The sequence below is a fragment of the Martes martes genome (assembly GCF_963455335.1).
Source record: "Martes martes genome assembly, chromosome: 7".
Lineage (NCBI taxonomy): Eukaryota > Metazoa > Chordata > Mammalia > Carnivora > Mustelidae > Martes > Martes martes.
The window spans coordinates 117,913,755-117,940,950 of NC_137894.1; the positions used below are offsets into that span (position 1 = coordinate 117,913,755).

General features: G+C 37.0%; 1 protein-coding gene across 1 annotated transcript in view; it reads left to right on the forward strand.

Moving 5' to 3' along the window:
• EML5 (EMAP like 5) overlaps window positions 1-27,196 on the forward strand; it is a 170,979-nt gene that overhangs the window by 98,015 nt on the left and 45,768 nt on the right. Inside the window, exons 20-23 of the mRNA XM_080807497.1 lie at window positions 76-203; window positions 5,441-5,582; window positions 23,822-23,974; window positions 25,122-25,253. Of these exons, the coding sequence (XP_080663623.1) occupies window positions 76-203; window positions 5,441-5,582; window positions 23,822-23,974; window positions 25,122-25,253 (555 nt within the window). The remainder of the gene's footprint in view (window positions 1-75; window positions 204-5,440; window positions 5,583-23,821; window positions 23,975-25,121; window positions 25,254-27,196) is intronic.

Here is a 27,196-nt window from a genome sequence, read left to right on the forward strand (position 1 = left end):
CATCATTGGCAGTATATACATCTTTGTGTTCTAGTAACTTTATACCTAGAAGAACGTCTTCATTTAACATTTCAGGTCTTCTCTTGGAAGATAACCCATCTATACGTGCCATATCATTAGGACATGGTCATATTTTAGTTGGCACAAAGAATGGTGAAATACTAGAAGTGGATAAAAGTGGCCCAATAACACTTCTGGTCCAGGTAATTTGAAAAGATAATATACGTTTTTTTCTTTGTATGCAATTGATTCAATACCTAAGAGCCAAAAATAAATAGTAGTGGGAAATAATGTTAAATTAATTAGGGAAATATTTGATAATACATACCAAAAATTTTTAATTTAATTATAACTGAGTAGATACCAGTAAATAAATATGCATGTTATCATGTGGAGTAACTGCCATTATTTTAAGTAATTTCTTATCGTAAAACAAGAAACCAATGAAAAGGAAAAACAGTTGTAATTAATTAAACCAAGTCACTTTATTTCATATTTATTTTTATTTCTTTGAAGTATATTTGTTGAATGTCAGGCAGTTGTTTTTATTTGAAAGTCTTTATTTTCATTATTAAGTTTCTAATTTAAAAAATAAATGAACGTATGCTAAAAATTTTATTGCTGAAAACATTTGTCGGTGAAAATGTTAATAATAAATATCTAGCAATGTAAACTTTTGTATGGCAGAAATATAAAATGAAGGAGCAGGATCAGCTGATCCTTAACATTTTTATCAGGAGTGCTGTATTTTTTAGTTCTACATTTCCTATATGTATTGTTTTTCTGAAAGTAGGAAGACAAATAAATACTATAAAACACAGCAAATGAGGTAGGATCTACCCTACTGAAAAGTTGTCCTCCTGCAACTCTATATAGTAATACCAATTTTGAGCTTACCTTTTATTCTGAAAAAGAATTATGTTCTTTCTTATTACAGACTTATTTCTTCTCCAACCCCACTTTCCTCCCACCTCACTTCTGTTAAAACAACACAGAGCACACATAGATGAGAACACTGCACATACTTTAATGTTAATATAAAATCCTAATGTAATGTGCCAAGGGGAATTTATAAGCAAATAACAAAACATTGTATATTAAATTTATTGTCCAAATTTGGTGTCTTACTCTTGAACTTCAGTCACATAATATTCCTTTGAAATAAAAAGATGATGAAGTCATGGTGTTTAACATGGTTATGATCTCTTAGAAAATATCAGTACAAGTACACTTTTACAGATGAATCTATGGACAGAACTTTTCAAAAACACAGGCAATTTTATAATTGTAAGAAAAGGTTTGAAGTGATAAATGACATCCTGTTATTTTTTATGTTTATTATAGTATGTAAGATTTTAAATATCTGTTGTCTCTCTCCTAAATATCAGAAACAAGACAAGGATACCATTCTGACCATTATTGTCCAAAATTGTGTGTGAGGTCGTAACCAATTCAGAAAAACATTATGAAGTGTAAGCACTGGAAACAAATGGATAAGACTGTCAGTATTTGCAGATATTATAACCCTATATCTTGGGTATTCCAGAGAATAAACTGAAAAATCATTAGAATAAGTTGGGGAGTCCTGTAAAGTGAGATTCAGAATCAACATGTAAAAATCAATACCATTTCTTCAAATCAGCAATAATCAGTTAGAAAATACGGTACAAAAAACCCAAAAATTTTTGAAGAAATGAAAAAGAAAACTATACAATAACCAGGAAAAAATATGCAAAATCAGTGTTAAGAAAACTATAAAGTTTTACTAAAGATCCAAAAGATCTAAATAGCTTATAAATTCTATATGATCATAAACCAAATCCAAATGAAATTTTTCAGAAATTCTGGGAGGAAACAAAAAAAGAAAGAAAAAAGAAATTCTGGGAAGAGTTTTAAAAAATGATCTAGAAAAAAAAAAAACCCAAATAATATAGAAATTGTTGAGAAACTTCATGCTAGAAATGAGATAATATAAAACTATAATAATTAAAAGTGTAGAGACATACAGGGAAATACAAATCAAAACCACAATGAGATAGATATCACATCCCACCTGTCAGAATGGCTAAAATAAAAAACTCAAGAAACAAGCATTGGCAAGGATGTGGAATAAAAGGAACACTTGTGTACTGTTGGTGGGAATACAAGCTAGGACAGCCACTCTGGAAAGCAGCATGGAGGTTCCTCAAAAAATTAAAACTAGAACTACCCTGTGATTCAGTAATCACACTACAGGGTATTTAACTTAAGAATACAAAAACACTAATTTGAAGAGGTACATGCACCCTATGTTTATTGCAGCATTATTTACAGTATCCAAATTGTGGAAGCAACCAAAGTAACCATCAGTAGATTAATGTATAAAAAAGATGTACATATATACATATACACACATGCCTGCACACGGTGGAATATTATTCAGCCATAAAAAAGAATGAAATCTAGGTGCACCTAGGTGGCTCAGTAGTTTAACCTCTGCCTTTGGCTCAGGTCATGATCTGAGGGTTCTGGGATGGAGCTCTGCATCAGGCTCCCTGCTCAGCAGGAACCCTGCTTCTCCTTCTCCCACTCCCCCTGCTTGTGTTCCTTCTCTTGCTGTGTCTCTCTCTGTCAAATAAATCTTTAAAAAAAAAAATGAAATCTTGCCATTTGCTAGATGGCAACATGGATAGAGCTAGAGAGTATAATGCTAAGCAAAATAAACCAATCAGAGAAAGAAAAATACCATCTGATTTCACTCACGTGTGGCATTTAAAAAACAAAACAAACGAACAAAGGAGGGGGGTACCAAAAACCAGACCCTTAACTATAGAGAACAAACTGATGGTTACCAGAGGGGATATGGTTGGAAAATGGGTGGTATAGATGAAGGGGATTAAGAATACACTTATCGGAACACCTGGGTGGCTCAGTGGGTTAAGCTGCTGCCTTCAGCTCAGGTCATGATCCCAGGGTCCTGGGATCGAGCCCTGCATCAGGCTCCTTGCTCAGCAGGGAGTCTGCCTCTCTCTCCACCTCCGCCTGCCTCTCTGCCTGCTTGTGTGCTTTCTCTCTCTCTCTTTCTGACAAATAAAATCTTTGGGAAAAAAAAATACACTTGGTGAGCACTGAGTAATATATGGAACTGTTGAATCACTCTATTGTACACCTGAAACTAACACTGTATGATTATCTACACTGGAATTAAAGTATGTAGATGTATGCACACAACAGAAGAACATTCAGATGTATTAAGAAAAAACATGTACAGCAGTCTTTGTAGTGGTATTCTGTGGATCAGTTTGGGGGGTGGCATCTCTTAACAGTATTAAATTATATCAATGAACACGGGATCTCTTTTTTTTTTTTAGATCTTCTTTAACTTTTTTCAATAGTTTTATAGTTTACAATATAGAGATCTCACAGTTTTGTTTTTTTTTAAATAACAGACTTCATTTATTCTAATGGTTTTTTAGTGGATTTTTCAGATTTTCTCAACATAAGATCATATGAGCTGTAAATATAGTTTTACTATTCCCTTTCCAATCAGAATGCCTGTTACTTCTTTTTCTTGCTTTATTATCCTGGCTGGAATCTTCAGTACGATGTAGACTGAAAGTAGTGAGAACATCCTTGTCTTGTTTCTAATTTTAGGGAGGGAGCATCCAATATTTTACCATTATGTTTAAGTAATCTCTACACCCAAGATGAGGCTTGAAGTCACAACTCCTTATCATTAAGTTTAATGCTAACTGGATTTTTCATAGATGTTCTTTATCAGATTGAAGAATTACTCTTCTGTTCCTAGTTTGATGCTAGTTTTTATCATGAAACAGTATGTCCTTTGTCAAATGCTTTTTCTTTGTCTATTGAGAGATGATCGTGTGGTTTTTATTCTATTGATAAGGGATATTACATTAATTGGTTTTTACCTTTTAAACCAACCTTGCATTCCTGGGATAAACCCCAGTTGGTTGTGGTGTATGATTGTTTTTGTATGTGTTGGGATCCGTTTGCTATTTTTGAGGATTTTAGCATCCACATACTGTATATAAGGAATAAATGGTCTATAGTTTCTTTGTGATGTCTGTCTGGTTTTGCTATCAGACTCCTTGGCTCCATAAAATGATTCGGGAAGTGTTCTCTCCTCTTTGATAATCTTTTTCCCTGGCCATACCCAGCCACTAAGTTCATTACATTGCTGGCTAATTGCTCTACTGTTCTCAAAATTTGCCCCAGAGCATAAATTGCCCAACAGATCAAACTGATCAAATTCAGGCTCCCTAAAATGGACATCCATTCCCTAGATTAGTGTTTGAGATTTATTTTGACTTGAAGCATTCTCCCCTGAGATTACCCTGGTTCTGTTGGACAAACTCACTGGCCTTCTGTTTAGCTTATATAAATAATAAGTACCAGTTACCTCCAAGTACCTTTCATCATAACCTTCATTGTTTTCAAAAGCATCTTTAGGCTTAAACTTTCCTACGCTATGTAATAATGTAGTCATTTCCTTTGAGAAGAGATTAGGAGATTAGTTTTACTGCTTGCTTCTTCCTCCAGGCACAATCTCTGATCCAAGGCTCTGGAGTTGAGGGTGAGGGCAATGGAGTGCTCCTTTCTGAGTGTCCCTTGCTTTAGAAGCTGAGTGCTCAGTTTAGGGTGGGAGTAGTGGGGAGTAGTAGCCTTAGGTCTTCTTGGATTGTATTAAAGCCCCCGTATTCTTAGTGGCATGACTCCCAATGTAGAGCCTCCATCTCAGAATAAGGGGGTGGGCAGAAGGGAATTCATCAAGGATTTAACCTCTAGCAGGTAGCTGGGGGCAAGATGAAATGCCATTCATCTGCTCCTTCTGGGAAGATAGCCCATTAGATTAGGGGGTAGGGAAAGAGAGTGCCCATACTCTGTGTTCTTGGTTACATCAGGCTGGTGTGGACTTTTCAAGTCGGTGAGTTGGAAAGAGGCAGGAAAGGAGTGGGTCTCAGTTCAAATATTGCAAAACTCCCATTGTTCTTACCAGATTTTAGCAGATTTTTTGAATAAATGTTTCTTTTGTCATAACTCCTTGGAACCATTTCCAGAGACCTTAAAAATTTTTTTAAAATTTCATCAGTTTGACTGGGGAGTAGGTCTACAGCGCTCCTTACTCTCAAATGCATGGAGTTCCTCCTGTACGGCGATTTTTAACATTCCAAGGCAGCCAATTCCTATTCTCTCCACTCAGTGAAATTTCAGGATTTTTAAACTAATTTTGACACTAACTTGATTATATTGTAATTGGGAAGAGAAGGTTGATACAAAAGCATTTTAAGGTATAGTCCAAAGATAAAGAGAAAAGTTTTATTAGATTATTGTAGTATTTATTATCCTATCATTATATATTATCAGTTGTTGTCTGTAGTTTTCTTCTAAATGCACATATATTTAGGTTAAATTGATCTTAACTGTGTTCTCTTTGTAGGGACACATGGAAGGAGAGGTGTGGGGTTTGGCTACACATCCTTATCTGCCCATCTGTGCTACTGTAAGTGATGATAAAACCTTAAGAATATGGGATCTCTCTCCTAGTCATTGTATGTTGGCTGTCCGGAAACTGAAAAAGGGTAAGAGGCTCTCAGGCTTGAATAGAATAAGTTGTCATAGTTTTCCAACCCTCACAAATGTAAGAAAGCAATAGTAGGTATATAAAAAAGACTTTTAATATTTATTCCATGTATGCTTGCTCATGATATATAAAAAAAAATTAATTATACCCAATCTTTGCTTTGTGGCACCTCCTCTGATCATACCTATCCTGAGCCAGTTTGCAGTGTTATGTTGGAAAGAAAAAATACAGGAATGTAGGAAGAAAACAGAAGCTAAATTTTCCACCCTTTATGACTAAGAAAAAAGGCCTTAATTTAAAAAGAGGTAGCAAAATTGAAGGGAAGACATTTTAGGGTGAAACAGAACTGAGCACATTTGTAAGTATCAAATGAAGCTAGCCTGTCCATATAGAGAGATAAGAGGTGCCATTTTTAGAGCAAGGCAGATATTATTAACCTAGGGCAATTAAGGATGTACAGATAACTTTGAATTTCTTAGTGAGCTGGTAGGGAATGTTATTTTACAGCATGGAGGCATTGTAGGAGGAACTCTTGTTGAAAAGTTTGGAAATTGTGACTATAAGAAGTGAGAATCAGCAGATGAAGGAAAGGATTGTCAGGCCATAATAAGGGCCAAGTTGAACTTAGGTAAGATGAATTTGTAATTTATTTTTATTTCCATCTATTGACTTAAAAGTTAGAGTCTGTTCTCTTTTTTTAGTGTTACTATATTTAATATTTATACTTAACTAAAAATCTAAAATTAATCACAACCTCTAGAATAATTGAACCCCAGGCACGGCCCCTTCTCTCTCTCTCTCTCTCTCTCTCTCTCTCTCTCTCTCTCGTTATAGATGTTTCATTCTTTGGTGGGTTTTTCTCCCTGAGAACTAGAAAAGATTACCAAATATTATCTCAGTGGTTCTGTATTGAATTTTCCACATGAAGGTTTACAGTAAAATCGCAAAACCACAGTCACACCTTTGTCTACATAGGAAATCATGGTACCAAATATTCTTTTCTTCACAAGGCCATTGGAAATCCTTATAGTCAAATTTGAACATACTTGCTTTTAATACCCCTCAGATTTTCTTTTTGTTTTGTTTTGTTTTGTTTAACTTTCTTTCTTTTTTTAATTGAAGTATAATTGACATACAGCATATTAGTTTCAGGTGTACAACATAATGATCTAATATTTGTATATATTGTGAAATATATTATGAAATATATTGTGATCATTACAGTAAATCTAATTAACATCCATTGCCATACATAGTTACAAAATGTTTTTTTATGATGAGAACTTTTTTATCTACTTTATTTTTTTATTTTTATTTTTTTAAAGATTTTATTTCTTTGACAGAGAGATCACAAGTAGGCCGAGAGACAGGCAGAGAGAGAGGGAGGAAGCAGGCTCCCCGCTAAGCAGAGCCAGATGCGGGGCTTGATCCCAGGACCCCAAGATCATGACCTGAGTCGAAGGCAGAGGCTTAACCCACTCAGCCACCCAGCGCCCCAATGATGAGAACTTTTAAGATCTCCTTTTTTAACAACTTTCAAAAATGCAATACAGTTTATTAACTATAGTCATCATGATGTACATTATATCCCCATGACTTACTGATTTTATAACTGGATGTTTGTACCTTTTGACCCCCTCACCCACTTGGCCCACCTGCCAGTAGCAACCACCAGTCTTGTTCTTTTTATCTATAAGCTTGGGGGTGTGTGTGTGTGTGTGTGTTTGTTTTTGTTTTTAGATCCCACATATCAGATGGTATGGTACTTGGCAAATTGTCCTTCATTTTTATGGCTGAATAATATTCTGTTGTGTGTGTGTTTACACACCATTTTCTTTATCCATTTTTCCATCATTGGGCACTTAGATTGTTTCTGTATCTTGGTTATTGTAAATAATGATGCGATAAACATGGGGGTACATATACCTTTTTTCGAATAAGTGTTTTCATTTTCTTCAGATAAGTACCCAGGAGTGGAATTGCTGCATTATGTGGTAGTTCTCTTTAATTTTTGAAAAATTTTTTTAACTCCTCTTCAATTGGGTATTATTATTTAACACAGTCAGTGTTTACTTAGGTTTATCTATGCTTATACATTTCTTTGTTCATATTTTCTTCCTGTATCTCAGATATTTGTTCTTTTATTTTTTTTCTAAAATACAGTCTTAGGGGCACCTGGGTAGCTCAGTGGGTTAAAGCCTCTGCCTTCAGCTCAGGTCATGATCCCAGGGTCTTGGAATTGAGCCCCACATCAGGCTCCCTGCTCAGTGGGGGCCTGCTTCCCCCCCACCTTCTGCCTGCCTCTCTGCCTACTTGTGATCTCTATCAAATAAATAAATAAATAAATAAAATCTTAAGGAAAAAATAAATACAGTCTTAGAGTTTCTTTAATAAAGACTTCTTTGTCTGAACCAGTGGCATTCCAGGTGTTCTGTTGCACCAGCAAAAGTATCACTGATATTGTAATTCATCTTTTTTTTAAAGATTGTTTTATTTTGAGAGAGAGTGTGTGTGCTCATGTACACGCAGGGAGAGGGGCAGAGGGAGACAGAGAATCCTCGAGCAGACTCCCTGCTGAGCACATAGCCCGATATGGGTTTCCATCCCAGGACCTGAAATCATGACCTGAGCAAAAACCAGGAGTTGGCCACTTTTGACTGAGCTACCCAGGCACCCCTGACATTGCAATTCTTAAAAAGCAAGCTTATTTTTTTGTTGTTAATGTATAGTTCACACACAATGTTACATTAGTTACAGGTATACAACATAGCAATTCAGCTTCTCTATACATTATGCTGTGCTCACTGCAGTGTACTACCATCTATCACTATACAAGACTATACAGTAGTATTGACTATATTCCATATGCTTTCATCCCTGTGACTTACTCATTCTATAACTAGAAGCTTGTACTTCCCACTCTCCCTAAAAAGCAAACTGATTTTTATTTGGCTTTATTATTACTGTTTTAAAATTTTTGATAGATGGTGTTTTGCCACTCTGGATGAATTATTACCACCTCCCTCTCTGCCTTTGGTATACTATTACTGATTATGTTTTTGTTGTTTTTTTTTTTACTCTTATTCTTTAATGCTAATTTAACTGCTTCTGGAGTTCTGCTTGAGAGTTATTCCCCTCATTTCCTTTGTTCTCTTATTTTATTCTATAGTTCTGTAGTTTAATAACATTATCATGTTTGGTGCTTCATTTTTAACTTATTCTATTTAGGATTTGTTGTGCATCCTGAATTTGTAGATTTATGTCTTGTATCAGACCTGGAAAAAATTATCTTCCAGTATTATTGGCTGCTTCTAGGAATAGATCTTCATATTAGGTTGTGGAGAAAAGACATAATTCTGTGTGTTTGTTGTTAAATATTCTCCTCTTTTATTTTTGTCACCATTGATTCAAAAGGAAAATAGGTGAGGGGAACCCTCTTGCACTGTGGTGGGACTGCAAACTGGTAGAGCCACTGTGAAAAGCAGTATGGAGGTTCCTCAGTAGTTAGAACTACTCTGTGATCCAGCAATTGCACTAGTAGGTATTTACCCAAAGAATACAAAAACCCTTATTCAATACATACAAAGTTTATAGCAGCATTATAAATGATAGCCAAATTATAGTTGAAGTGTCTATCAACTAATGAATAAATAAAGAAGATGTATATATATATACACAATGGAATATTACTCAGTCATAGGGAAAAAAGAAAGAAATCTTGCCATTTGCAAGAACATGGATGGAGCTAGGTGTATTACACTAAGCAAAATAAGGCAGTCAGAAAGATAAATACCATATAATTCCATTTACATGTGGAATTTAAGAAACAAATGAGCAAAGGGAAATAAAAAGAGAGAGGCAAACCCAGAAACAGGCTCTTTACTATAGAGAACAAACTGATGGAGAATGGAGGATCCAGAACAGAGGTGGGTGGGAGAATGGGTTAAATAGGTGATGGGGATTAAGGAGTGCACTTGTGATGAGCACAGGAATTAAATGTAAGTGTTGAATCACCATATTGTACACCTGAAACTAGTATTAGCCTGTTAATTGAAATTTAAATAAAAACCTTAAAAAAAAGAGTAGATGGATTTTTCTTAACTTCAAAGAGTTAGGTGTGGTTTTATACTAGTTGAGTTAACTACAAAATTACTGAAGTCCTAATGGTTTAAATATTATGAAACAGTTATCTCCTTCAAACATTTAGTAACCAAATACTGTTTTCTTCAGCAGATGAATACACAACTATTACAATGCTGAGGCTTAACATTTTATAAAATTAAGTCATTATGGGGCACCTGGATGGCTCAGTTAAGTCTTGATTTCAGCTCAGGGTCCTGGGATTGAGCCCCATGTCAGGCTTCCTGCTGAACATGAAGCCTGCTTGAGGATGCTGTCTCCCTCTCTCCTGACCCCTCCCCCTGCTTGCTTGCACTCACTCTCTCTCTAAAATAAATACATCTGAAAAAAAAAAAGTCATTATAGTTAATGTAGATTGTCCTGTGAGAATTTTGCCAAACAAATGATTTCATTTTATGGTAACAAGTTATAGAATAACGAGAAGTATAAAAATGTAACATGAACTAATAATGTCTGTAATGTTAATGTCTATAAAGCAAGTATTTTCTAAATATTGCTAACCTTTCACACTTTTCTGTGTAACGATGTATTAGAAGTTTCTGTTAGAAACCTGTACTCCTTGACTTTAGCTTTTAATAATTATAATCAAACCCCAATTTTTTCCCCACCCCTTCCACAACTCTAGAAACCACCAATCTATTCTTGGTATCTGTGAGCTTGGGTTTTTCTTTTGTTTGAGATTCTGCATATAAAAGAGATCATAGAGTATTTGTCTGTCTCTGTCTGACTTATTTCACTTAGGGGATACCCTGAGGTCCATCCATGTTGTCAGAAATGGCAAGATTTCATTCGTTTTCGTGGCTGAATTAAATTCCATTGTATACCATAATTTCTTGTCCATTCATCCATCAGTGGACATTTAGATTATTACTTATCCTTACTATTGAATATAATGCAGCAATGAACATGGAAATGCATATATCCTTTCAAATTATTGGTTTTATTTTTTTCAGATAAATACCCAGGAGTGGAATTGCTGCATTATATGGTAGTTCTATTTTTAATTTTTGTGGGAACATCCACACTGTTTTTTGTACTGGCTGCACCAGTTTACATTCCCACAGCAGTGCATGAGGTTTGTTTTCCCTACATTCTTGCCAACACTTGTTATTTTTTGTCTTTGATAATAGCCATTCTAATAGCTATGAGGTATATCTTATTGTGGTTTTGATTTGCATTTCCCAGATGATTAAAGATATCAGGCATCATTTCATGTACCTTTTGTCCATCTGTAGGTCTTCTTTGGACAAATACCTATTCAGATCTTCTGCCCATTTTTAAATTGGATTTTTTTTTACTATTGAGTTGTAGGAGTTCCTTATATTTTTTGAATAATAGCCCCTAATCAGATAGATGATCTGCATCGGTTTTCTCCCACTTGATAGGTTGCCTTTTCATTGATTTCCTTTGCTGTCCAGAAACTTTTTAGCTTGATGTAGTCCCACTTGTTGATTTTTGCTTTTGTTGTGTTTGATTTTGGTGTTAGGTTTTAAAAAAATCAGCAAGACCTATGTCAAGAAGCATATTACTGCCCGTGTTTTCTTCTAGGAGTCTTATGGTTTCAGGTCTTACTTTTCTTTTAGGTTAACTTTTGTGAATGTAAGATAGTGGTCCAGTTTCATTCTTAGTGCATGTGCCTGTCCAGTTTTCCTAACACCATTTATTGAAGAGACCATCCTTTCTCCATTGTATATTCTTGGCTTCTTTGTCTTAAATTATTTGACCTTATATTTCTGGATTTATTTCTGGGCTTTTATTCATTTCCTTTGATCTGTGTGTTGTTTCTATGCCAGTATCATACTGTTTTAATTACTGTAGCTTTATAATACAGTTTGAAATCAGGGATTGTGATGCCTCCAGCATTGTCCATTCTCAAACATTGCTTTGGCTACTCAGGGTCTTTTGTGGTTCCATACACACTTTAGGAGTGTTCTATTTCTGTGAAAAATACCATTGGAATTTTTTAAGTAGACTCCATGCCTAGTATGGTGCTTGAACTCGCTACCCTGAGGTTGAGAGTTCCATGCTCTAGTAACTGAACCAGCCAGGCATCTCAATATCATTGGAATTTTGATAGGGATTGCATTGAATCTGTATTTTGCTGTGGGTGATAGGGACATTTTAACAACGTTAATTCTTCCAATCTGTGAGCACAGAATATCTCTTCATTTATTTTGTTGTCTTTAATTTCTTTCATTAATGTCTTAATAGGTTTCAATATATAGGTCTTTCACCTCCCTGGTTAAATTTATTCCTAGGTTGTTGTTTTTTGTAATACAGTTATAAATGGGATTGTTTTCTTAATTTCTTTCTTGTGGTTTGTTATTATTATAAAGAAATGCAACAGATTATTGTGTATTGATTTTGTAGTCTGCAATTTTACTGAATTTTATTCTGACAGTTATTGAGGGCGTCATAGAATTTTCTGTATGTGATGTGTCACCTGTAAATACTGACATTTTACTTTCTAATTTGGATGCCTTTTCTACACACACGCACGCACACACACACACACACACACACACACACACACCCTGCTGCCCTTCTCTTGCTGGGAATAAAAGTGGCAAGAGTAGACATCCTGGTCTTGTTCCTGCTCTTAATTTTATTTTATTTTTTTAAAGATTTTACTTATTTATTTGACAGAGATCACAAGTAGGCGGGGGGCGGAGTGGGGGAGCAGGCTCCCTGCTGAGCAGACAGCTTGATGTGGGGCTCGATTCCAGGACCCTGAGATCATGACCTGAGCCGAAGGCAGAGGCTTAACCCACTGAGCCACCCAGGCACCCCTTGTTCCTGATCTTAGAGGAAAACATGTCAGCCTTTCAGCATTGAGTATGATGTTAGCTGTGTGCTTGTTATAGGTGGCTTTTATTATGTTGAGGTAGCCTCCTTCTATACGTACTTTGTTGAGAGTTTTTATTAAGAACAGATGTTTAATTTTGTCAAATGCTTTTTCTGTTTAATTTTGTCAAATGCTTTTTCTGCATCTGATGAGATGATCATGACTTTTATCCTTTTTTTTTTTTTTTTTTTTTTTTTTTTTTTGAGAGAAAGAGGTTGTGGGGAGGGCAGAAGAAGAAGGGAGAGAATCTTATGGAGTCTGGCATGGGGCTCAATTTCACAACCCTGAGATCATGACCTGAGCTGAAATCAAGAATTGGTTGGTTAACTGAGCCACCCAGGCACTGCTGTCCTTCATTTTGCTAATGGTAGTGTATCACTTTGATTGATGTGCATATGTTGAACCATCCTTGCATCCCTGGAATAAATCCCACTTGATCATGCTGTATGTTCCTTTTAACGTATTACTGAATTCAGTTTGCTAACACTTTGTGGAGGATTTTTGCATCTGTGGTCATCAAAGATATTAACCTGTAATTTTCTTTTTTTGTGGCATCTTGTCTGATTTTGGTATTAAGGTAATGTTGGCCTTGTGAAATATGTTTGGAAGATTTCTTCCCTCTTCTATTTTTCAGAAGAGTTTGAGAAGGATTGGTATTCTTCTTTAGGTATTTGGTAGAATTCACCAGTGAATCCATTTGCTCTTGAACTTTTATTCATTGGAAGATTTTTGATGACTGACTTAATCTTGCTAGTAACTAGTCTGTTCAGATTTTCTGTTTCATCATGATGTAGTCTTGGCAGGTTGTATGTTTTTAGGAATTTATCCACTTCTTCTGGGTTGTCAGTTGTTGGCAAATACTTGTTCATAGTAGTCTCTTAGGATCCTTTCCTTGTTTCTTTTAAATATATGTATATACTTTCATTAATTATTTTTATTAACATATAATGTATTATTTGCCCTGGGGTACAGGTCTGTGAATCATCAGGCTTACACATTTCATAGCACTCACCATAGCACATAACCTCCCCAATGTCCATAGCCCAACCACCCTATGATACCCTCCACCCCTCAGCAACCCTCAGTTTGTTTTGTGAGATTAAGAGTCACTCATGGTTTGTCTCCCTCCTGATCCCATCTTGTTTCATTTATTCCTTCCCTACCCCCAAATCCCCGACTCTGTCTCTCAACTTCCTCATATCAGAGTGGATCCTTTCTATTCTGTGGTATCGGTTGTAACATCTCTTTCACTTCTGATTTTGAGTCATCTCTTTTTTTCTTGGTGAGTCTAGCTAAAGGTTTGTCAATTTTATTTGTCTTCTCAAAGAACCAGCTCTTAGTTTCATTGATTTTTCCATTTTTTTAATCTCTATTTATTTCTGTTCGAATCTTTATTTCCTTTTGTTTTAAAAAAAAAGATTTTATTTATTTATTTGACAGAGAGAAGGATCATAAGAAAGCAGAGAGGCAGGCAGAGAGAGAGAAACGCAGGCTCCCTGCTGAGCAGAGAGCCCAGGTGGGTCTCGATCCCAGGACCCTGAGATCAGGGCCCAAGCTGAAGGCAGTGGCTTAACCCACTGAGTCACCCAGGTGCCCCCTTTATTTCCTTTCTTCTATTAACTTTGGCCTTCAGTTCTTTTTTTTTTCCTAGTTCCTTCAGGTGTAAAGTTAGGTTGTTCAGATTTTTTTGTTTGTTTGTTTCTTGAGGTAGGCATTTAGGCATTTATCACTATGAACTTACCTCTTAGAACTGTTTTACTCTATCTCATCAATTTTGGTAAGTTACATTTCCATTTTTGTTTATCTCAGTATTTTTTTAATTTCTCTTTTAAGTTTTTCTTTAACCCATTGGTGGTTTAGTAGCATGTCGTTTAATCTCTGTGTTTTTGCGAATTTTCCAGTTTTCTTTATGTAATTAATTTCTAGTTTCATACTGTTGTGGTTTGAATAGATGCTTGATAAGATTTTAGTCCTCCTAGACTTATTAATACTTGTTCTGTGGCCTAACATTGATTTGTCTTGGAAAATGTTCCATGTGCACTTGAGAAGCATGTGTATTCTCTTGTTTTTGGATGGATCTTCTGTAACCATCTATTAAGCCCATCTCATGTAACATGACATTAAAGGCCAGTGTTTCCTTACTAATTTTCTGTCTAGATGATCTATCCATTGATGTGAATGTGGTATTAAAGGACTCCTACTATTATTATATTGCTGTCTACTTCTCCCTTTAGATCTGTTAATATTTGCTTTGTATATTTAGGTGTTCTTCTGTTGGGTACATAAATATTAACAAGTGTTACATTCTTTGTTGCATTCACCCCTTTATCATTATGTGTTGACCTTCTTTGTCTCTTATTACAGTCTTTATTTTAAAGTCTCTTTTGTCTGATAAAAGTATGGTTGCCCAGATTTCTTTTGGTTTCCATTTGCCTACAATGTCTTTTTTCATATATGCACTTTTGTCTTGTGTGATCTTTTTTCTATAGTGTGTTTTTTGGTTTGCCTCTCTTTATTTCTCTCTGCTTATTTGTTTTTGTTAAATTCCACATGTGAATGAAATCATATGGTGTTTTTCTTTCTTTGACTTATTTTACTTAGTATAATACTCTCTAGCTCCATCCATGTCATTGCAAATGGCAAGATTTCATTCTTTTTGATGGCTGAGTAATTAACAGCTTTCTCTTTCACATCTGCTGTGTAACTTTTTAGGTATTTGATTTTGAGAATTCTCATTTTTAGAAATTTTGTTTTCAAATTACCTTAGATTTTTTTATAACATATCATTCCTTGTTAATGTTTTAGCTTTTCTCTCTTATGTCTTTAATCTTTACCTATCAGATAAAGAATATAAAATCTAGTTATCTGACATCCTTTAGGATCTGATTATGCCGTGTTTTTCTTTCTGGTGTTTAGGGGTTGTTTTCCTGCTGACTCTCTCCTGGTGTACCATTTTCTTTTGTACTTGAAAATTTGGATTGTAAGTTTATGTTTAATTGGACTTTTTTTACCTGTAGGGATTCTCTGAGGTCTTACTGGATTAGAATGGGCTCTATATTAAATGACTGGTATGTGTTCTTACAAGAAGGCTACGTGAAGACACAGAAACACAGATACAAGGGAGAATGTGATGTAATAACAGGCAGAAATTGAGCTGATGCATCTACAAACCAATGAGCATAGAGAATTGATGGCAAACTCCAGAAGCCAGGGAGAGGCAAGGAAGGATTCCTTCCTAGAACTTTCAGAAGGAGCATACTCCTGCCAACACTTTGATTTCAGACTTTAGCTTCCAAAACTGTGAGAGAAGAGATTTCTTTTGTTTTGTTTTAAGCCACCCAGTTTGTGGTAATTTGTAATGGCATAACTCTAGGAAGCCGATCCAGTGTTCACATTCACTTGTAGAAAAAGTCTTTGAACTAGAGTAAGAATTATTCATACAGTTGAAACTTTGCTTAGTTGACTGTCATCTCCATAAAGCTTGAGAGAGGTAGGAAAATAATATAACTCTAGATAACTTAAGATGCTAACAATGTAGTTAGTTATCAGATTATTTTAAAATTTGGAAATAATATCTTACATCTTCAGTACTGGTATTTTGGAACTTAAAAGTAACCTAGAACTTGAAAACCAGTACTGTATGAATACAATGACTGTATAATCCTTCAAAGATTCTATTTTTATCCAGCAGGCCCAGGAGCAAGACTAGTCTCCTATGCCTACCGGGCAGCTTTGGCTTTATTTTACTATAGTTTTCTGCCCTCTATTTATTTTTCATGCCTGGGGAGTTTTTCTTAGTTTTTAATAAGCTCAGCTATGCATTTAAAAGGATGCTTATTATGTTAATGTTTACTCAAACTCAACTTTCCCCCTGCTCTATGCCTGCCCCCAACCAGCTGAATAGGGTTGAATAAAATGTGCAGTTGTTGTGATAACTAGTCTTACTACCCTTTTGTTTCTCTACTGTCCTTTGTGGCAGAACTCCTCCACACAGGTGATGCTCACTTCTCTGTTTTCACATGACATTTGCTTCACAAACCACTCCAGTTAGGCTTTTGGTCCATTGAAACTGCCACCAATCTCTTGGTCAGCTCTGGGTCCTCCCCTTACGTACCTCACAGTAGTTTTTAATGTAATGCATTCTTTTCTGAAATGCATTTTTCGCTTGGCTCTGAAACCCATGCATGTCTTTTTCCCCCTCTACTTTATTAACTTCTTTTTTTTTCCTTCCCTTAACTGACTCTCCCTCTTCTTCCTGCTTTCTACATATAGAAATGCTACTAGGTTTTCCCTGGCCTTTCCTGTTTCATTTGTTCACTTACACTTTGTGTGATTGTATCGGTTTTTGTACAGTTAGAAGACAGGCTATACAGCTACTAGCCCTAGTTAGCTGAGGGAGAATGAACAAAGAAAGAATTTAAAGGAGATGCAGACATGTTTGGAAAGACTTGAGTCCTATCCTAACACTCCGTCTGTCAGTGGTGAAGAAGCTTGCCGAAGAGTGTAGGTCTCAGTGGAACAGAGAAGGAGTGGTCACTGGTGAAGGAAAAGCTTGCCAGAAGGTGCAGGCCAGAGCTGGTGGTGAGACCACTGCTTGGAGAAGAGCTTAACCCAAGGAAAATGCTGTTTTACAGTGAGGGCTGCTGCTGTCTTAGCAGCGCATCTCACTAGAGGCTGAAAATCAGAGCTGAATCATTAGGGCCCTTCCTGTGATGGTGGGGGATCTTGCTAGGGGACTCTGAGTACGGCTCCCACTGGGGAATGCTCCAGGCTCCCCACGTATCAGTGCTCTGGCTCAGTAGGTAAAATCTAACTCTGTAAGAAGAGTCCCTTTCTCCTGCTTTGAACTTGTAGTGTCTATCTAGCACACTCTATTGGCAAAGGCTTGTATCAGTTAACTGGCAAAAGGCAAAAAGCCTTCTACAGGGCCATAAGAATAGTAAATTTAGAACTAAAAGGCAATAAAGTAATAACTGGCACAGACTACCGCTTTGTGTAATTAGCATGCATATGTATCTTTTTACAAATACTTGAACTTTGTTATAACCACAGAATTAACGTACTGAGCTCTGCTGATTTAGTCTTATTTCCCAAGAGCAGGGAGAATTCCTTTATCAGAGGACATAATGCTTTCTCTGAAATGGAAGGTGAGACCGCCACCTGGTCATGTTGGGCTCCTTATGCCAGTGGAACAACAAGCAGAGTAAGGGGCTCTTACTCTCTGGCTAGAGTGATCGATCCCAATTGCAGAGAGGAAAATGAGTTATTCCTACACACTAAGGGCAAAGGGGACTGTTTCTGGAACCCAGAGGGATTCACTGGAATGTTTCATGGTCTATCATGACCAATGGTAAAACTTAATGGAACAGCAACCAGGAAAAAAAAAAAACCAGGTAGAGATACTGAGATTTCACATCATTTGGTAATGAAGGTTTGGGTTACCCCATAACCCAAATAACTCCAACCACTTGAGGTTCTGGCTAAGGACCAGAACCTTTATTTTTTGTTTTGGTTACCCCATAACCCAAATAACTCCCAACCACTTGATATTCTGGCTAAGGACCAGAAACTTTATTTATTTATGTTCTACCCCAAAAGTTTCTTTCTTTTCTTTTTTTTTTTTTAAGATTTTATTTATTTGTCAGAAAGAAAGCCAGAGCACACAAGTAGGGTGAGTGGCAAACAGAGGGAGAAGTAGGCTCCCCGCTGACCAAGGAGCCCGATGCAGGACTTGTTCCTAGGTCCCTAGGATCATGACCTGAGCCAAAGGCAGAGGCTTAACCAACCGAGCCACCCAGGCATCCCTACCCAAAAAGTTTCTAACCAAATAGATGCAGATACGGCTGGTACAAGTGAAGAAATTCTCACCCTCTCCCCCAAATTAGAAGACACACAGTTCCAACAGTCACTGTATCCATTGCTGACTATGTTCATTACTATCAAATTTAGTCATAGTCTTACTGAATATTCTGTTACCTTAAGACTAAATGGTAAAGTTTAACCACTGACAGATTTGTATAAAATATTTTTTAAAAAGTAAATAGTTTATGTATACACATAATAAGCATTTCTGTATAGTCCTTATTTCCGTAACTGGTTATGGGCTGTGGTTGATATCTCTGACTTCCTTCTTCTGCTACCCATTTCATATTTTTTTGTCCTTAGCGGACACTTTTTGTTGGGCATTCCATAGGACACAAAAATCTTCACATCTTTTACCCTTTCTGAAAGTTTCATTTTCCAGATTTCCTTGTCTCTAATCTTCTAATCCTGAAAGAATCCAGTCCTCAACTGATCATCCAAATAGTTAACAGATGGTAGTGAGTAAATAGTTAACAGATGGTAGTGAGTCTGTGTAAATTTGTCCATCTGGTCATCTCTCACCACAAAAGTGGAAAACCAAATGTACTGCTCAAAGTGCTGCCCCTTGTGAAATTTTACTTTTACTGCTATCCTTCAGGGTCACCCCTGAGTGGGGCTACCAATATATACTGTAGAGGGACATCTGTAAATCTGGCTCAAGTTTTGTCTTCCTCAGCCAACTGATCATTAATGAATACCCATAAGGCCATAGGTATAGATTGAAAGAGAGAAGAGAGATTGTAGCAGGGATTATTGTTGGATTCTGAGCTACTTGTTCATGCAGATTACTCTTGGCTTCCGGATCTGTGAAAGACTGATCTTTTATATACCATTTCCATTTGATCATAGATTGCTGCTCTGCACACCCAGTCTGTGGCTAGGTTGGTCATGTAACTTGCAATTCATGATAGGAGGCTTATGACACAAAGTCATCTGATACCCCATAGCTAGGATAGCTAGGCATTTACTCTCTACCAAGGCCTAGTAGCAAGGCCAAAACACCTTCTCAAAGGGAAAATAGTTATCTGTAAAGGAGGGTAAGGATTTTTCTCCCAAATCTAAGAGGTCTGCAATATAGGTCTCCTTTAGTAGCTTTCCAGAGGCTTCATATAACATCCCTGTTTACCACAGACACTTTGAATATCATCGAATTTGCTACATTATAAGGCCCAAGTGAAAGATCAGCTTGCCCCTCTTGTTCTGGTCCCTGGAAGCCTTTTAAGTGACTTGATAAATGAGTAGAAGCATGACACTCAAATATATAGGCTTCTAAAAGGCATAACAGGCATTTTACTCCTTTTGTTTGTGGTAGGTTTTGGAAGGTGTAGCAGCCTTTCATCTTAAAGGGAGTATCTTGACATATTCCATATCATTGGATCCTCAGAAGCTTCACTGAGGTGGCAGGCCCTTAATTTTTGTGGTAATTATCTTCCACTCTCTTGATTCACTTACATCTAAGACACCTAAAGTGCTTGTTGCTTCCTGCTCCCCAGATCCATTCTGCATAATGTCATCAATGTAGTGGACCATTGAGATGTTTTGTGGAATGTCACGATGATCAGGATCTCTGTGGACTATATTGTGGCAAACAAACAAACAAAAAAGAACAGGAGAGTTGAATAGCCCTGAGGCAAGGCTTTGAAGGTGTGCACAGATACAAGCCAGGTAAAAGCAGACTGCTCTGATGGTCCTTACAAACTGGGGGTGGAGAAAAAAAAGCATTAACCAGGGAAATAACTGCATGCAAAATATTAGGGGCTGTGTGTGTTTGTGCTGGTAAAGATCTGGAAGAGTACCCTTGTCAGCATTGCTACCTGATTAAATTTATTATCCACAGTTAGTATCATCTTAGGGGTGCCTGGATAGTTCAGTTGGCTAAACATTCAGCTCTTGATTTCAGCTCGGGTCATGATCTCCAGGGTTGTGGAATCGAACCCCAGATGGAGCTCCACACTCAGCAGGATGGCTGCTTCTCTTCCTCGCCTTCTGCCCCAGAGAAAGAGAGAGAGAAAGTGAGAGTGTGGTGGGGGTCTCTGTCTCTCAAATAAACAAATCTTTAGAAACATTAAAATAAAATCCACCTTAGTATATCTGCTACAATTCAGGAATTGGATAGAATCCACAGAATTAGTGCCAGTTCAGAGCCCCTGTTTACTAATTCCTGAACATTTGAGTATTTCCTTTTCTTCAGTTGAGTCATTTGTGACCACTGATTGTTGGAAAAAGATTTACTTAATATATTGTGGCATTACTACAGGGCCCTTCTCGATGGGACTTAGCCTTCCCTTTAATCAAGGAGCTCTAAGTATGTGAATTGGCTTAGCTCTAAAAACAGGCTGAGAATCTGTGACTTTCCATTATGGTAACAGAAGTCAGGTTTTTTAGTCACCAGGTTAGGAGTTTTTTCATTATATGGATCAGACACTAATCTAGTAGCCTACTCTCATCTATTTCATTCCTGCAGATACCATGATTGATTAGTCACCAACAGAAATCTCCACAGGCTAAAGCATTTTGACTATTAAGACATTCCTGCTGCCCTTTTTGGTAAAAGAATCTGCTCTTTTAAGTACTGCTGCTTGGCTTCTGCTTTTCCTAGATGATCACTTTTGAATTCAGGAGCCCATATTAATGGAAACATCTCCCTTCCTGATCTACATAGGAGGACATCACAGAGACTTTTCAAAGATGTAGATGTTGCCCTTAATTAATGAATTCCTTAATGCTTTTGTAAAGGAACTGTTTAGCTTTTGGGGGCAATGTAGTTGATGGACAAGTATACAGGTTCCATATGAAAAATCTACTTCAACATTCTTACTCCCTAAGCTTTTGGATTCCTTTCTCTATAGCAGAGGACAGCAAATCCAGCCCACTTTCTAATTATGTAAATAATATTTTATTGGAACACAACCATGTCCACTCATTTATGTATTGTCTAGATTTTGCTTTTGTACTACAGTAGCAGAGTTGAGTAGTAGTGACAAAGACCATATGGTCTGCAACGCTGAAAATATTTACTCTCTGGTCCTTTAAGAAAAGGTTTGTTGCCGACCTCCGCCCTAGAGCATGCTGAGATTTGATCCAAGTTAGGGGTCTAGTAACCCCAGAGAAGTGATTGTGATAGTTCTTCAGAAGGTTAAACATCCCCTGTAAGGCATCTACCTCAGAAGGTTAGTCTACCCAGACACAGGAAAGCAAACTTGGCACTGGCTGTGAGACTCAGAATAAACACAGAAGTTCACGGCTTTCAGTTTTGTCAGAATCTAACCAGACACTCCCATTCCACAGTTCAGTGTTCTTTCATTCCCAGTCAGTGCCCCATCATGTAAGAAACTTGGTGAAACGGAATTCAACTGACATTGTAAGTTTGTAACATACACAATTAAATTTTGTGTTTAATTTTATAGCAACATCGGCCCATGGTCTCTAGTCTGACCATGACTCCTCCTGAGAATTTAAGGATCTAAGCTTGTTACTTCTTTCTGTCAAATGTCCTATGCACTCAGTGGAATCTTTCACACAGTGTTGTCTTTGCAGTTATCACTATTTTTGTAATGGTCAAAGGTAGCAGAACTTGGACTCCCAGGGCATTTTACTTCAATAGACACTATACAGTTAACTGCAGGAGATAACTTGATTGTTATGCCCATGCATACCCTGGATTACTAACACCCCATTTCCCATTGACAAGGGCTCAGCACTGTGCTTTAACCAAAAGGCATGACTAAACCAGTTCTAAAAATCCTGTCTTTAATGATCTGTCTCCTGTGACTACTTCAGTACCAATTCTATACCAATCAAGAAACAGAAACCACCTTAGTAAGTGGAATAGGGAAAGTTTAATATTGACTAAGTGTTTTGAACTAATAAAAGGTGCTTAACTACTAAAAGGGATAAGAAGCATTGATTCTAAGGAGTATAGAAGTAACAACTGCAGAAAGCAGCTGCCACCTGTAGGGTTGTTGGTGGGTGGTGATTAAGGAAGGAACCCTTCCTCTCTTTTCCCAGGCTGAGATTCAGATCTCTTTGGAGAGGATGTGGGTGTCAGTAGAAAAGAAACTTGCCAGAGGCCTGGTCTAGGAAATCTTTTGCTGTGGTGGCAGAAAAAATTTTCCAGTCCCAGCCCCATCCCTCATACCTACCCTTGCCCCATCATTAATCTGATCTAGTTCCAGCACACCAGAAGAAAGAACAATCCCTTCGTTCTTCTTAGGCCTTGCAAGGACCTTCCAGTACCCTCTATTGGCCAAAATAAAGTTAGCTGGAAAAGGAAAAATGTCTACAGGGCCTACCTCTAGTATCACATAGCAGGAAAGAAAAGGGTGAATTTGGAGCTGAGAGGCAATAAATTAATAACAAGCCCTTTCCAGCTCATGACTGTGACTACTATCTGTATGCTACTGTCTCCCATATTTATATCTCTAGTCTGGTCTTCTTCCTTGAGCTCCAGAGAAGTGTAATTATACCAGACTGCCTTCTTGATGTCTTCACTTGAATTTCTCATAGGTATCCTTAACTTTATGGGTTCAAAACCAAACACTTGTTCCTCCTCTAGTTTTTTCCATCTCAGTAAATGACATAGCTGTTTGAAAAAAGAATCCTTGATTTTATCTTTTTCTCCTATGCTCTTCCCAGTTAGTCAGAGTTCTGCCAACTCTATCTTCAAAATATCCAAATCGTAACTTTTCTCATCACCGCCATTCCAGCTACCCTGCTCCAGGTTGCCATCATCTCTTAAATATCAGAAGTAATCCTAGATTTCATCATTATGTTCTTGATAATTAAAAGATAAATAAATGACTAGTTCTCCATTCATTCTGTAACTTTTCATTCTGTGACAGCTATACCCCATCCTTTCCTCTCCAAATTTTATGCAAGACACCAAAAGTCTTAGAGCTTTTGAATATATCTGCCATATCCCTTGCTGTCAGGACAAACCCACTCTTATTTCCCAATAAAATAAATTTTAAAAATATTATTTTTTTTCAAATTTGAAAGCATTTTTATAAAGATAGACATATTTCTTACATTTCTGATTTGTTGGATGGAAACTACAGAGGTAGCAACCTCCCACTAAACATTTCCACATGTCTTTTACTTTTTATGTTATTAAAATCTCTCATTCCTTTTTATTAACTTAATTTTTTAAGATAAACATTAGTACTTTTGTTACATTCAGAAGAGGGATATGGTTTATATTTATTATTGCTTAGAATTTCATACCACTGATTTCAGTAGAAAACTTTGTTGCCTTTATCCCTTGACTGCTTTTGAATATTGATTTGAAACCATAATGAATTCAGGAATTCTCTTTGAAATTAAAGATTCCTTAAGCACATAATTTTTTTAAATAGAAAAACACCTGTTACATGCTTTCTATCTCTTTTTAGGTGGAAGATGTTGCTGTTTTTCTCCTGATGGTAAAGCTTTGGCTGTAGGTCTGAATGATGGAAGTTTCTTAATGGCAAATGCAGATACTCTAGAGGATCTTGTGTCTTTTCACCACAGAAAAGATATTATTTCAGATATTCGATTTTCACCAGGTAAGATATCATTGAAATCATATTCGATTACCAACTTGGGGTGGCAATGAGCAAATATATCAATACGTAATTTTTATTAACCATTATTTTATCTTAGAATTTCAATTTTTTGACTAGAAAAGAGTACGGTAAAAGGTAAAATTCCTGTATTAGATCAGTGGCAAAATATCCAACTTTAACAGTTCTGTCACTAAATAAATAGGCTTAAGCCAAGGAACTGTTCTGAGTTCCGGTTTCCTCATTTCTAAGATAGAAGGATTGGGTGACTCTCTTCATTATATTCTTAATACTTTCGAAATGTTGCACTAATTTTGCTTATTAATTTCCGTGTATTCATTATCTCTGACAAAACCCACTGTAATGTGGGAAGTACCAATGTTAAGGCAAAATTTACTTGTGTTAGTTTACTTCCACTTTTTCTGAATTTAGAGGGCTTATTGAAAATTTGTTTTTAGCTAAACACAAATGTATTTAATTATATGGTATATAATTTTTGGCCTTTGCTTTCTGTTGAACTGTCTCACTACACTAAAGAAAACATTTTGTTAATCATAATATACTTGAAAAAAATATAGTTACAGATTATCACTTGATAAACGTTTTGTTATAATTCACAAAACACCTAAGAGTTCATCCAAAAAAATGTTAAGAAAATTAACTCTAGGGGTGCCTGGGGGCTCAGTTGTTAAGCATCTGTCTTCAGCTCGGGTCATAATCCCAGGGTTCTGGGATCGAGCTCTGCATCGGGTTCCCTACTCAGCAGGAAGCCTGCTTCTCCCTCTCCCACTCCTCCTGCTTGTGTTCCCTCTCTTGCTCTCTTGCTCTCTCCCCCTGTCAAATAAATAAAATCTTTAAAAAAAAGAAAAGAAAAAAGAAGGGGCACCTGGGTGGCTTAGTCGTTAAGTGTCTGCCTTCAGCTCAGGTCATGATCCCAGGGTCCTGGGATCGAGCCCCGCATCGCATCGGGCTTCCTGCTCAGTGGGAAGCCTGATTCTCCCACTCCCCCTGATTCTGTTCCCTGTCTCACTGTGTCTCTCTCTCTGTCAAAAAAATAAATAAAAATCTTAAAAAAAATTAACTCTAGTTGTACAATGTAAAAAATATTTCTAAATATAGAAAATCTCAAGCCAATATGTTTCTGTTACAGGTTCTGGGAAATATCTTGCAGTAGCATCCCATGACAGTTTTATAGATATATACAATGTAATGAGTAGTAAACGAGTAGGAATATGCAAAGGCGCTACCAGTTACATAACCCATGTCGACTGGGATATTAGAGGTAAGAATTTAAAAAACCTATTTGGTAAAAGTTCCATTTGATTTAGTTTGGCTATTTTAGAGAAAGAGTGATTCAACAGATGAGTTCAGAATCATTGTGAGAAACATTCTCAAAATTACTTTCCACTCCTTCGTTTCACATCTGAAGGAGAATGCTGTGAGGTTAGATTTTTTTAATATTTCCAGTATAATTCAAGTGATTACGTACAGTAACTAACAAATTCTTTAATTTGTAAAGTAAATTAAATATTATGTAAAAAAGGTTTTTTGTCATTTTTTCTGGCTTTTGTCAGATAAGCTTAGTCTAAATAATAACTGAGAATTTGGAGATTAGATATGTTAATAAGGATTTTAATGTCCTTTCCCCATCATTCAGTAAAACACTTTTCTTAAAAATAATCACAGTTGTATAACATACAGAATTTAATGAGTGTCTTTGTTTTTTCAGTAGAATGCATTGCACATGGCAGTGTTTAATAATTTGGATAAATGCTAAATATATTAAATCCTCTATTTTTAAGGATTTTTGTTTCACATATTCTTACATAAATCTAGTATTGTTAAAAGTTTTTCCAAACATAATTAAACAAAACTCTTTTAAAAAATCATCAAATTTAGGGACGCCTGGGTGGCTCAGTTGGTTAAGCGGCTGCCTTCGGCTCAGGTCATGATCCCAGTGTCCTGGGATCGAGTCCCACATCGGGCTCCTTGCTCCGCAGGGAGCCTGCTTCTCCCTCTGCCACTCTGTCTGCCTGTGCTCATGCGCTCGCTCTCTCTCTCTCTCTCTCTCTCAAATAAATAAATAAAATCTTTAAAAAAATCATCAAATTTATTTCTAGGGTTTTTTATATCCATAACACAGAAATAGTTTCTATGTATATACATACACTAAATTTAAACCATTTATGAATTAATTATGTGGTTGACTCTGAGGAAAAATGTTTTTGTGTTTAAGCTTAATTTTTCCCATAAAATTTAAACATTTTACTTCTGGGGAAGATGGTACAGTAGGAGGGTGCTAGACTCACCTTGTCTCAGATAAAACTAATACCCATATCAGTGTAAATAACCCAGAAAATCACCTGAAGATGGGCAGAACAGATTCTCCACAGCTAAATGTAGAGAAGAGGCCACATGAAGAGGGTAGGACGGACAGAGATGCAGTTGGGAGCTAAATGGATTCAGTGGACTGTCTGCTGGAGGGAGGAGGGACACTGCGGGCATGGAGAGGGGAAAGAAATTGTCACAGTGGGGAGCCCAAAGGGAAAAGATAAAACATTTGGCTTTGAAAACCAGAGGGGTCAAATTCCACAAGTTCTTACAGTTAGTTCTAGGCTTAACACCTAGAACTTAAAAAATCAGTCAGTTTGGTTCTGGAAGAACCAGGAGGGTGAAAAGGAAACTGAATATCTGCCCTTAAAGATGCAGTATAACAATCGGCCCTGGAAGCAGCAGTTGGGAAACCACCTGAGGTATGTGGAAAGGAGATTTGTTTACTAATCTCAGAGCATGTGAGTTGGGAAACTCTAAGAACAAAAGAGCCAGCAGGCGCCATTTCCCTCCCCTGTCCCTAGCCTAGACACAGGGATACGGACGAGAACCAGTGAAGCAGAACACTCTCCATCTAACTTGCTTAACAGTGCACCCCGCCCCTACATGCCACACACACATTCCCTCCAGCCAGACCTGGGTTTCAGGTCGGCTCCCACAGCAGACCTGCACAAACCTTGTTAACACTGCACATCCCGCCACTGCGTGCTCTTGGGGACATGCCCCCTCCGGTATACCCTTGGCCGGAGCCCATCCAAAACAATGTAACAAGTGGCCCTGACAGGGAACAGCATCGCTTCAAAGTGATCCCTGCCCTGGGGAGAGAAGAACATAACTGTAGTTGAACACTAGGCCCAACTGCAGCCCCAGCAGTGGACTCAGGGCAGACATCTC